General features: G+C 44.2%; 1 protein-coding gene across 5 annotated transcripts in view; it reads right to left on the bottom strand.

Annotated features, from left to right (window-relative positions):
- The window catches only part of NCAPD3 (non-SMC condensin II complex subunit D3), a 60,994-nt gene that overhangs the window by 34,386 nt on the left and 13,737 nt on the right, over window positions 1-12,871 (bottom strand). For 4 of the 5 annotated variants that reach the window (XM_018059006.1, XM_018059007.1, XM_018059010.1 and 1 more), the window contains 2 exons: window positions 12,690-12,743; window positions 12,046-12,135 (listed from right to left, as the gene is read on the bottom strand). In XM_018059006.1, coding sequence (XP_017914495.1) covers window positions 12,046-12,135; window positions 12,690-12,743 — 144 coding nt within the window. The remainder of the gene's footprint in view (window positions 1-12,045; window positions 12,136-12,689; window positions 12,744-12,871) is intronic. The other variant, XM_018059008.1, reaches the window with a different exon arrangement.

Below are 12,871 nucleotides of genomic sequence, written 5' to 3'. Positions count from 1 at the left end.
GCATGAAATCATGTAGAAAAAGAAGAAAATTCAAATAATTACTTATTCACAATCATGCAGAAGCAGTAGTAGGCAGAGTAGTAACATTTCAAAAGGGCATAAGTTCTGGAAAATTAAGCTTTAAACTGGGCTCCTAAGACTAAGATTCTGACTTTATCTAGATTCTTCATTCTGTTTACTACAAATGGGAAGATGTAAACCACTGGGTGTTTTAAAGACTAAGTAAGACAAGACATAACAGCCTCCCGTCAAGAGTCCCTTTTACATTATTACATATTACTGAAGACTCATAAGAGGTTTCTTTTTTTTTCAAATAAATGTGGATTATAGCTTTTAACATGAATTAGAAACTTAAAATGAGAATTATAAAAAGATTTAATAATTCATCTCAAGATACCAAATAAACGGCATACTTTATAACTGAAAAATAAAAAAGTAGCGAAGAGAATGGCACTGATTTACATCCTGCAAACTCTTTAATGTCAGACTTAAAAGACGGCTGGGTTGTCATCTCTGCTCCTATCTGCTTTTGCCTGTCTGGGACCTCTGCTGCAAACTCCAAACTACACTTTTGTGTAGAGTACAAACTACAAACTCCAAAGTACACTTTTGAGAAAATCAGAGAGCAGAAGGTAACTGATGTCTTAATATTACTATGAAAACTACTAACTTCAAGGGCCCACTGAAGGAGGCTGAGGGACCCGAAACCATACTTGAGAAATGCTGATGCACAAGAAAGAACAGTAGAATATGAAACAACAATTAAATCAGATTAAATCAATTAAAATCAAATAAAATTAATTAAATCAAAGTAGGTTATTTAAGATCAACAAAACTAACATTTTCCTAGATGGAAAATAACAGATGAGTCTAATTGCTAAAATCAGGAATGAAGGCGGGACAAGGTTATGAACACTAGCAACAGTTTTATGCTAACACATTTAAGTAACCTGGATTAAATATCTAAATATTATTAAAGATATACATTAGGAAAACTAACTCAAGAAGAAGTAAAGACTGAATACACCGTAACAAGTCAAGGGATTGAACTAGTAAGCAAAACACTTCCCACACAGCCACAAAGGGTCAGGACCAGATGGCTCTACTGCAGTCGGTCAACTGTTAACAAAAACACCAATTAACAGAAATTAATAACAACACTTCCTAAACTCTTTCAAAAAACAGAATCCTTATATCACTTTCCACCTCATTCTATGAAGCCAGTATTATCCTGAGAGCAAAACAAGACAAAATAGCTCAAGAAAACAGACCAAAATCTCTTGTGAATACAGACATAAAATCCTCAGCAAGGGCCTTCCCTTGGGTCCAGTGGTGCAGACTCCAAGCTTCCAAGGCAGGGGACACAGGTTTGTTCCCTGGGAGCCATATGCCCCGGGGTGTGGCCAAAGCATAAAAAAATTTAAAAAAAAAAAAAAAAATCCTCAGCAAAATATTAGCAAATTAACCCAGCAAGATACAAAAGGGATTATACTCCATGCTTGGGATTTATCCGAGGACATGGGAAAATCATTCACTGTGATACGCCATCACAGAACAGAGGACCAAGGCCACGCGATCATCTCCATAGATGCAGAAGTGGTGTGTGCAAAATCCTAACCCGTTCACGATAAAAACAGTCACCCGAGCCAGAAAACAGGAGACTTCCTCACATGATAAAGGTCATCCTGAAGCAACGCAGAGCTAACACCACACTCAACGGGAAGGACAGACAGAAGACAGGGATGTCTACGTCCCCCACTTCAACTCCACTAGAGGTCCCAGCCGGGGAAAATAAGCAAGAAAAAGAAACAAAGGCATTCAGATTAGAAAAAGGAAGTGACTATTCTCACAGATGGCATGATCTGATAGGCAGAAAATCTTAAGGAATCTCACACACACAAAACCTTTTAAGGCTAGTAACTAATTTAGCAACATTGCAGGATACAAGACCAATCATTAAAATTAGTTGTATAAACTGTCAATAAACAATCAAAAATGAAATTAAGAAAGCAATTTCACTTATAATAAACAGAGTCAAAGAGAATAAAATACTTAGGACTAAGTGTAAACCGAAAGAGTTACACACTGAAAACTATAAAACCTCACTGAAGTGAATTAGAGGAGACCTACATACAGAAAGGCATCCCTTGCTCATGGGCTGGAAAGCTTAGTATTCTTACAGTGGCAATATATCCCACATGGGCATTCCCTGATAGCTCAGTTGGTAAAGAATCCGTCTGCAAGGCAGGAGACCCTGGTTCCATTCCTGGGTCGGGAAGATCCCCTGGCGAAGGGATAGGCGACCCATTTCAGTATTCTTGGGCTTCCCTGGTGGCTCAGCTGGTATAGAATCTGCCCGCAATGTGGGAGACCTGAATTCGATCCCTGGGTTGGGAAGATCCCCTGGAGAAGGAAAGGCTATCCACTCCAGTATTCTGGCCTGGAGAATTCCATGGACTGTATAGTCCAATGGGTCAGAAAGAGTTGGACAATTTGATATTCACATTGAAAGCTGGATCCCTAACTCACATCATAAGTAAAAATTAACTCAAAATTGAACCAAGACCAAAATGTTAAGAGCTAAAACTAAAAAACTCTTAGAACACCATCAAGAAAGTGAAAAGATAACCCAAAGAATGAGAAAAACAGGTGTGCAAATCATATTCGAGAAGGATCTGGATGTAGACAATATGAACTTTTGCCTCAAAAATCAAAAGCTAAACAGACACTTGGGCTGTTTCCACTTCTTGGCTACTGTGAAGGATGCTTCTACAAACACCCTCATACCGTGCTGTGCATGAGTGTGGATGCTGTGTGTGCGCGTGTCTATGGATCCACTCCTCTTCCCTTGTGGTTGCACACTGAGGAGTGGAACTGCTGGGTCACGTGGTGACTCTACGTCTAACATTTTGAGGAACTGCCAGAATGAATGAACACACAAAATGTGGTCCATCCATACGATGGACTCTGCTGCTGCTGCTGCTAAGTCGCTTCAGTCGCGTCCGACTCTGTGTGACCCCATAGATGGCAGCCCACTAGGCTCCCAGTCCCTGAGATTCTCCAGGCAAGAACACTGGAGTGGGTTGCCATTTCCTTCTCCAATGCATGAAAGTGAAAAGTGAAGGTGAAGTCGCTCAGTCGCGCCCGACTCTTAGCAACCCCATGGACTGCAACCTTCCAGGCTCCTCCGTCCATGGGATTTTCCAGGCAGTACTGGAGTGGGGTGCCACTGCCTTCTCCAACAATGGACTATATTCAGCCATAAAAAGCAATCGTGTCCTGATACAGTAGTGCATGCCTCACCGCGGATGAGCCTTGAAAACAGATGGCGGAGAAGCTGTCTGCACAAGGCTACATGTTCCAGGGTTCCACTTGTGTGACATGTCCAGAAAAGGAGGATCCACAGACAGGGGGAGCACAGGGGCTGGCTGCTCGTGGGGATGCGGTTTCCCAGTCAGTTAATGAGAAGCTTCTGGAAGCTGAATACACAAATTTATGAACCACTAACAACCACTGGTGGAGAAGGCAATGGCACCCCACTCCAGTGCTCTTGTCTGGAAAATCCCACGGACGGAGGAGCCTGCAGGGCTGCAGTCCATGGGGTTGCTAAGAATTGGACACGACTGAGCGACTTCACTTTGACTTTTCACTTTCATGCACTGGAGAAGGAAATGGCAACCCGCTCCAGTGTTCTTGCCTGGAGAATCCCAGGGACGGGGGAGCCTGGTGGGCTGCCGTCTCTGCGGTTGCACAGAGTCGGACATGACTGAAGTGACTTAGCAGCAGCAGCAACAACCACTGGATTCAACATACTTTAAATGGTGACTTTTATGAATTATTTCTCAAAAGAAAAAACACCAACAACGGTACTTATTAGCACAGTATCTGGCATGTAGTAACTATACAAATTTTTTAATGCACAATTAATGCCAACAACACAAGTCATTTTAGTTTATCAAAAATAAAGTGGGAACATGGGCTCTTTACATCTGGAAAGCTCTTATAATTTAGAAGCATCATTAAAGCAATACAGTAGTGTTTGGAAGCATCTGCACAACACCAAGAATCCACTGTTGGATTCTGAGGCGGAGGAGAAAGACTTGCGCTCACCTACTCCTCCAAGAACACCAAAATTGAAACTAGCTGCTGAACAACCATCCACAGGAGAATGTTGGATCTCACCAAAAAAAGATACCCCCACGTCCCAGGGCAAAGGAGAAGCCCTAACAGGATGGCAGGAGGGGCGCAACTGCGTTTAGAATCAAACCTCATACCCGCCAGAGTTGCTCAGAGGGCGCAAACAAAACCCTGTCTGCACCAGGACCGAGGAAAAGGAGTGGTGACCCCCACAAGAGACTCAGTCAGACCTGCCTGAGAGTGTCTGAGTGTCTCCTGCAGAGGCACAGGTCAGCAGTGGCCTGCCCTGGGGACGGAGCTCTGGCTGCAGCAGGCTGAGGGCCATGGCATCTGGCCGAAGTCCTCTTGGAGGAGGTCACCATTAGTCCCACCACAGAGCCGCCAAGTAGAGGACGCACAGACTGGAGAACAATTACACCAAAGGAGTTCTCACACTGTTGCAAAGTCCTGGGGCCCACAATAGACACCCCGACCTGGGGATCTGGCAAAGGGGCTGACAACCCCCGGGGGCTCTGACTGTGGAGGCCAGTGGGATTTGGTTACCGGACTTCCACGGGACAGGGAAGCAGACTCTCAGAGGGCACGACCAAAACCTTGTGCCCACCAGGACCCGGGAGAAAGGAGCAGCGACCCCCAACAGGCAAAGCCAGACTTGCTCTGAGTATCTGCAAGTCTCCAGTGGAAGCACGGCTCGACAGTGGCCTGCCATGGAGTCGGGGCGCTGAGTACAACAGCCCTAGGAGCCGAGGCGTGCTGGCACAAGTCCTTCTGAAGGAGGTCATCGTCACCGCCATCAACCTCACCACAGTTTGGCCTCAGCCAAAGCCAAACTACAGGGGGCTTCCCTGATAGCTCAGTTGCTGAAGAATCTGCCTGCAGTGCAGAGACCCTGGTTCAATTCCTGGGTTGGGAAGATGTCCTGGAGAAGGGACAGGCTACCCACTCCAGCATTCTGTACTGAAGAGCTCCACGGACTGTCCATGGGGTCCCAAAGAGTCAGAGAGGACTGAGCCAACTGTCACAAACGACAGGGTAGGAACACTGACCCACACAGCAGCAGAAAACTGGATTACAGATTTATTGAGCACGGCCCCGCACCAGAGCCAGATTCGATTTACCCCACAGTCAGTGATCCCATCAGGAAGGTTCCGTAAGCCTCTTATCCTCATCTATCACAGGGCAGAGAGAATGAAAACCACAATCACAGAAAATTAAGCTGGCCAAACCGATCACAGCCTTGTCTAACTCAATGAAACTGAGCCATGCCATGTAGGGCCACCCAAGACAGACGGGTCGTGGTGGCGAGTTCTGACAAAATGTGATCCACTGGAGAAGAGAATGGCAAACCACTTCAGTATTCTTGCCTTGAGAACCCCATGAATAGCATGAAAAGGCAAAAAGATCCGACACTAGAAGATGGACTCCCCAGGTCAGTAGGTGCCCAATATGCTGCTGGAGATCAGTGGAGAAATAGCTCCCGGAGGAATGAAGAGGCGGAGGCAAAGCAGGAACAACGCCCAGCTGTGGATGCGTCTGATGATGGAAGTAGAGTCTGATGCTGTTAAGAAAAATACTGCACAGGAACCTGGAATGTTAGGTCCATGAATCAAGGCAAATTGGAAGTGGTCAAACAGGAGATGGCAAGAGTGAACATCGACATTTTAGCAATCAGTGAACTAAAATGGGCTGGAACGGGTAAATTTAACTCAGATGACCATTATATCTACTACTGTGGGCAGGAATCCCTTAGAAGAAATGGAGTAGCCATCATGGTCAACAAAAGAGTCTGAAATGCAGTACCTGGATACAATCTCAAAAACGACAGAATGATCTGTTTGTTTCCAAGGCAAACCATTCAATATCACAGTAATCTAAGTCTACACCCCGACCAGTAATGCTGAAGAAGCTGAAGCTGAATGTTCTATGAAGACCTACAAGACCTTCTAGAACAAAGAGCAAAAACAGATGTCCTTTTCATCATAGGGGACTGGAATGCAAAAGTAGAAAGTCAAGAATACCTGGATAACAGGCAAATTTGGCCTTGGAGTACAGAATGAAGCAGGGCAAAGGCTATCAGACTTTTGCCAAGAGAACTCACTGGTAATAGCAGATACATAGCCTCTTCCAATAACACAAAGAGACGACTCTACACATGGACATCACCAGATGGTCAATATCGAAATCAAATTGATTATATTCTTTGCATGGGAGGATGGAGAAACTCTATATGGTCAGCAAAAAACAAGACCAGGACCTGACTGTGGCTCAGATCACAAATTGCTTACTGCCAAATTCAGACTTAAATTGAAGAAAGTAGGGACAGCCACAGGCCATTCAGGTATGACCTAAATCACATCCCTGACAACCATACAGTGGAAATGAGAAACAGATTCAAGGGATAAGATCTGATAGACAGAGTGCCTGAGGAACGATGGACAGAGGTTAATACGTAGTACAGGAGTCCAGTTCAATTCAGATCAGTCGCCCAGTCGTGTCTGACCCTTCATGACCCCTTGGACAGCAGCATGCAGGCTTTCCTGTCCATCATCAACCCCCAGAGCTTGCTCAAACGCATGTCCATCAAGTCAGTGATGCCATCCAACTATCTCATCCTCTGTCGTCCCTTTCTCCTCCTGCCCTTGATCTTTCCCAGCATCAGGGTCTTTTCCAATGAGTCAGCTGTTTGCATCAGGTGGTCAAAGTATTGGAATTTCAGCTTTAGCATTAGTTCTTCCAATGAATGTTCAGGGCTGATCTCCTTTAGGATTGACTGGCTGGATCTCCTTGCACCTCAAGAGACTCTCAAGAGTCTTCTCCAGCACCACAGTTCAGAAGCATCAATTCTTCTGCACTAAGCTTTCTTTATAGTCCAACTCTCACATCTATACATGACCACTGGAAAAACCATAGCCTTGACTAGATGGACCTTTGTTGGCAAAGTAATGTCTCTGCTTTTGAATATGCTATCTAGGTTGGTCATAACTTTTTTTCCAAGGAGTAAGCGTCTTTTAATTTCCTGGCTGCAATCACCATCTGCAGTGATTTTGGAGCCCCCAAAATTAAAGTCTGACACTGTTTCCATTGTTTCTCCATCTATTTGTCATGGAGTGATGGGACCGGATGCCACGATCTCAGTTTTCTGAATATTGAGTTTTAAGCCAGCTTTTTCACTCTCCTCGTTCACTTTCAACAGGAGGCTCTTTAGTTCTTCTTCACTTTCTGCCAAAACGGTGGTGTCATCTGCATATCTGAGGTTTTTTATATTTCTCCTGGCAATCTTGATTCCAGCCTGTATTGATTCCAGCCTGGCATTTCACATGATGTACTCTGTGTATAAGTTAAATAAGCAGTGAGACAATATACACCCCTGACATACTCCTTTCCCGATTTGGACCCAGTCTGTTGTTCCATGTCCAGTTCTAACTGCTGCTTCTTGACCTGTGTACAGATTTCTCAACAGGCAGGTAGGTAGTCTGGTATTCTCATCTCTTGAAGAATTTTCCACAGTTCATTGGGATCTACACAGTCAAAGGCTTTGGCATAGTCAATAAAGCAATAGTAGATATTTTTCCGGAACTGTCCTGCTTTTTATGATCCAACAGATGTTGGCAATTTGCTCTCTGGTTCCTCTGCCTTTTCTAAATCCAGCTTGAACATCTGGAAATTCACGGCTCACTTACTGTTGAAGCCTGGCTTGGAGAATTCTGATTATTACTTTTGCTAGCATGTAAAGTGAGTGCAATTGTGCAGTTCAGTTCAGTTGCTCAGTCGTGTCCGACTCTTTGCGACCCCATGAATGGCAGCACGCCAGGCCTCCCTGTCCATCACCAACTCCCGGAGTTCACTCAGACTCACGTCCATCGAGTCCGTGATGCCATCCAGCCATCTCAGCCTCGGTCGTCCCCTTCTCCTCCTGCCCCCAATCTCTCCCAGCATCAGAGTCTTTTCCAATGAGTCAACTCTTCGCATGAGGTGGCCAAAGTACTGGAGCTTCAGCTTTAGCATCATTCCTTCCAAAGAAATCCCAGGGCTGATCTCCTTTAGGATGGACTGGTTGGATCTCCTTGCAGTCCAAGGGACCCTCAAGAGTCTTCTCCAACACCACAGTTCAAAAGCATCAATTCTTTGGCGCTCAGCCTTCTTCACAGTCCAACTCTCACATCCACACATGACCACAGGAAAAACCATAGCCTTGACTAGACGGACCTTAGTTGGCAAAGTAATGTCTCTGCTTTTGAATACACTATCTAGGTTGGTCATAACTTTTCTTCCAAGGAGTAAGCGTCTTTTAATTTCATGGCTGCAGTCACCATCTGCAGTGATTTTGGAGCTCCCCAAAATAAAGTCTGACACTGTTTCCACTGTTTCCCCATCTATTTCCCATGAAGTGATGGGACCAGATGCCATGATCTTCGTTTTCTGAATGTTGAGCTTTAAGCCAACTTTTTCACTCTTCTCTTTCACTTTCATCAAGAGGCTTTTTAGCTCCTCTTCACTTTCTGCCATAAGGGTGGTGTCATCTGCATATCTGAGGTTATTGATCTTTCTCCCAGCAATCTTGATTCCAGCTTGTGTTTCTTCCAGTCCAGCGTTTCTCATGATGTACTCTGCAGAGAAGTTAAATAAGCAGGGTGACAATATACAGCCTTGACGTACTCCTTTTCCTATTTGGAACCAGTTTGTTGTTCCATGTCCAGTTCTAACTGTTGCTTCCTGACCTACATACAGATTTCTCAAGAGGCAGGTCAGGTGGTCTAGTATTCCCATCTCTTTCAGAATTTTCCACAGTTTATTGTGATCCACACAGTCAAAGGCTTTGGCATAGTCAATAAAGCAGAAATCGATGTTTTTCTGGAACTCTCTTGCTTTTTCCATGATCCTGCAGATGTTGGAAATTTGATCTCTGGTTCCTCTGCCTTTTCTAAAACCAGCTTGAACATCAGGGAGTTGTGTAGTAGCCTGAACATTCTTTTGCATTGCCCTTCTTTAGGACTGAAACGAAAACTGACCTTTTCCAGTCCTGTGGCCACTGCTGAGTTTTCCAAATTTGCTGGCATATTGAGTGCAGCACTTTCACAGCATCACCTTTTAGGATTTGAAATAGCTCAACTGGAATTCCATCACCTCCACTAGCTTTGTTTGTAGTGATGCTCCCTAAGGCCCACTTGACTTCACATCCCAGGATGTCTGCCTCTAGGTGAGTGATGACACCATCATGATTATCTGGGTAGTGAAGATCTTTTTTGTCCAGTTCTTCTATGTATTCTTGCCACCTCTTCTTAATCTCTCCTGTTCTGTTAGGTCCATACCATTTGTGTCCATTATTGTGCCCATCTATGCACGAAATGTTCTCTTGGTATCTCTAATTTTCTTGAAGAGATCTCTAGTCTTTCCCATTCTATTGTTTTCTTCTATTTCTTTGCGCTGATCACTGAAGAGGGCCTTCTCATCTCTCCTTGCTATTCTTTGGAACTCTGCATTCAGATGAGAACATCTTTCCTTTTCCCCTTTGTCTTTCACTTCTCTTCTTTTCTCACCTATTTGTAAGGCCTCCTCAGACAACCATTTTGCCTTTTTTCATTTCATTTTCTTGGGGGTGGTTTTGATCACTGCCTCGGTGATCAATGTCTGAGGAGGTGTTCAATGTCTGAGGAGGCCTTACCAATAGCTGAGAAAAGAAGAGAAGTGAAAGGCAAAGGAGAAAAGGAAAGCTATATACCCATCTGAATGCAGAGTTCCAAAGAATAGCAAGAAGATATAAGAAAGCTTTCCTAAGTAAACAATGCAAAGAAATAGAGAAAAACAACAGAATGGGAAAGACTAGAGATCTCTTCAAGAAAATTCTATATCCCAAGGGAACATTTCATGCAAAGATGGGCACAATAAGGGACAGAAACGGGATGGACTTAGCAGAAGCAGAAGGTATTAAGATGTTAAGAAGAGGTGGCAAGAATACACAGAAGAACTATACAAAGAAGACAAGATGGTTGGATGACATCACTGACTTAACAGACCTGAGTTTAAGCAAGCTCTGGGAGATGGTGTAGGACTGGGAAGCCTGGCGTGCTGCAGTCCATGGGGTCTCAACTAGTTGGACATGACTGAGCAACTGAATGACAATGTACAACAGTGAATCTGTAACGTGCTCAGACTGGAGTTAACGCAAACATTCAACATTTTTCCATATTAAATTTCTTTAGTTATTTTAGGGAATCTGTTAGTACATCCTGAGTTACTACTCTGAATTTGAGTAATTAGCTGATAGGCTAATATCTAGTCATCTAAATGTAGTCTTTCAGACTGCAATGATAAGTACTGACTCTCATGGCACTTTACGGCACCTCAGCACCCATCTCACAGCATTTTGATTTTAGGTACCTGCATATATGCCTCTCTGCCTGCTCCTTAGGACGTGGAACTATTTTTGTTAGGGTTCGTACCTGCAGTGCCTCCTTGGGAGGAATGATATCCATGTTTATCAAATAAACTGATAGATCTCATTGTATCAGTTATTTTCTGCACGTTTCCTCTTCTATCTATCTTTTAAAGTCACTTCTCTAAATATGATTTCTGCAGACCTGACAAAAGCCCTCTGTGAAGGGCAGACGAGGTTTCAGGATCAGAACTGACAAGCAGTCAGGGAGGTCTGCTGACTCCCATGTCTTGGGTCATCCAGCTCTTTAGTAACAGAACTGGCCTAGGTATTCAGACTGCCTCTCACCTGTAATGTAGTTTTTCTCTACGACAACACGTCATATCATCACATAGGTGAAGGAAGAGCCCATGAAAGTGCCTTTCACAGACCATGCAGCTAGACAGAAACAGAATCTGAGAGTAGCTCCAGGTCTTTCTACCACCTAGCCAGGTGTGTTTCTGCCCTCCTGAATCACACTGACACTCTACCATCCCAGATTATTCTGGTTCAGTAAGTCACTAAAAGAGTACAAACATCGCTTATGTTTAGAATCAAGTACAGGATTCATGGGAGAGAGGATCCCAGAATCTCCACACGGTATGTGTGACCCATTAAAAGACAGTTCGTATCACTGGTATAGAGAAACTATAACCCAGATTCTGCACTTTCCCATGGAAGCCAGGACTCACAGTTCCCCACCACGTATCAGAAGTGGATTCTGGGATGGCATGAGCACAGTCGAGATGCCACGCGGAAACAGTAACAAGGAGTAAAAGTAAGTGAGGGCCACAGTATTGTGCGTTTTTCCCCTCTTCTGTGATGCTTTTTCTCTAAACCACATTTAATTCTACTGCACCTTCCCTTGGAGAAGGTGATGACACCCACTCCAGTACTCTTGCCTGGAAAATTCCATGGACGGAGGAGCCTGGTGGGCTGCAGTCCATGAATCTCGAAGAGTCGGACATGACTGAGCAACTTCACTTTCACTTTTCACTTTCATGCGATGGAGAAGGAAATGGCAACCTACTCCAGTGTTCTTGCCTGGAGAATCCCAGGGATGGCGGAGCCTGGTGGACTGCCGTCTATGGGGTCACACACAGTCAGACACGACTGAAGCAACTCAGCAGCAGCAGCAGTACCTTCCCTAGTAACTGTTCCTTTCTGGTCAGCAAGCCCAAGTGTTCATAACAACTAACTTCAGTGAGCAAATAAAACATCTGTAACATTCCCTGAAGTGTGACAGAAATATATGCAATATAGAAATACATGACAAGTGAAACGTATCTTATTCTTTACCTTGAAATGAAATACAGACTAGTGCAAGGACATCAACTAAGGAAATAAAATAGAAATTACTTTTAAGGGAAAACAAAAGATCTTCCAATAGCAAGGGTGAATTTGAAAAAAAAATTCCCATGTTTCGAGGCTCTACCTACAGCTGTCTGAAATCTCCTGGTTGCTGCTCATCTAATAAGGGACAAGATCCGACATACCCATGGATCCGGCTGCTTCACCGCTGCTGTCCGTGTGGATCACCTCTGAACCTGCAGAAGGGTTAAGCATCTGCCTCTGATAGGAAAAAGCTTAAAAATAAATTTTAAAAAGGCTCTGTCAGTACACTAAAAAACTGTTACACTTTTCATTAACATAATCATGGCACAGTAAAGTAAATGTCGTTCAGTCGTGTCTGACTCTGCGACCCCATGGACTGTAGCCTACCAGGTTCTTCCGTCCATGGGATTTTCCAGGCAAGAAGGTGGCTCGTATGGTAAAGCATCTGCCTGCAATGCAGGAGACCTGGGTTCGATCCCTGGGTCAGGAAGTTCCCCTGGAGAAGGAAAAGGCAACCCACTCTAGCATTCTTGCCTGGAAAATCCCATGGTGAGAGTAGCCTGGTAAGTTACAGTCCATGGGTCGCAAAGAGTCGGACACGACTAAGAGACTTCACTTCACTTCACTTCAATCATGGCATATTACACATTTCAGTTACTATGAATCATTACTGAAATAAATTTTAATTTCTTTGAAGAAAAAAGTGCAGTACTAAATCAGGTAATATGCGGACAGAAAACACAAATACTCAGCGAGTCCTTTAATTAAAGGGTCAATTATTCAGTATACTGGCCCACTTTCCTACCTGATGAATTTGTCGACGGACTCTGTCGGTGGCTCTGTACTGGAACTGCAGGAGCTACAAGTAAGCCGACAGGTCAGAGGAGAAAAGACACAGCATCAAAACCCTATGTGAATATTTACAGAAGAACCTAAATCGAGGTAAGCAAGCCTGAAGGTGAGACAGATTATAGATACTGACAACTC

The sequence above is a fragment of the Capra hircus genome, chromosome 15 (assembly GCF_001704415.2).
Source record: "Capra hircus breed San Clemente chromosome 15, ASM170441v1, whole genome shotgun sequence".
NCBI classification, from domain to species: Eukaryota; Metazoa; Chordata; class Mammalia; order Artiodactyla; family Bovidae; genus Capra; species Capra hircus.
This window is presented reverse-complemented; position numbering and strand designations above follow the sequence as displayed.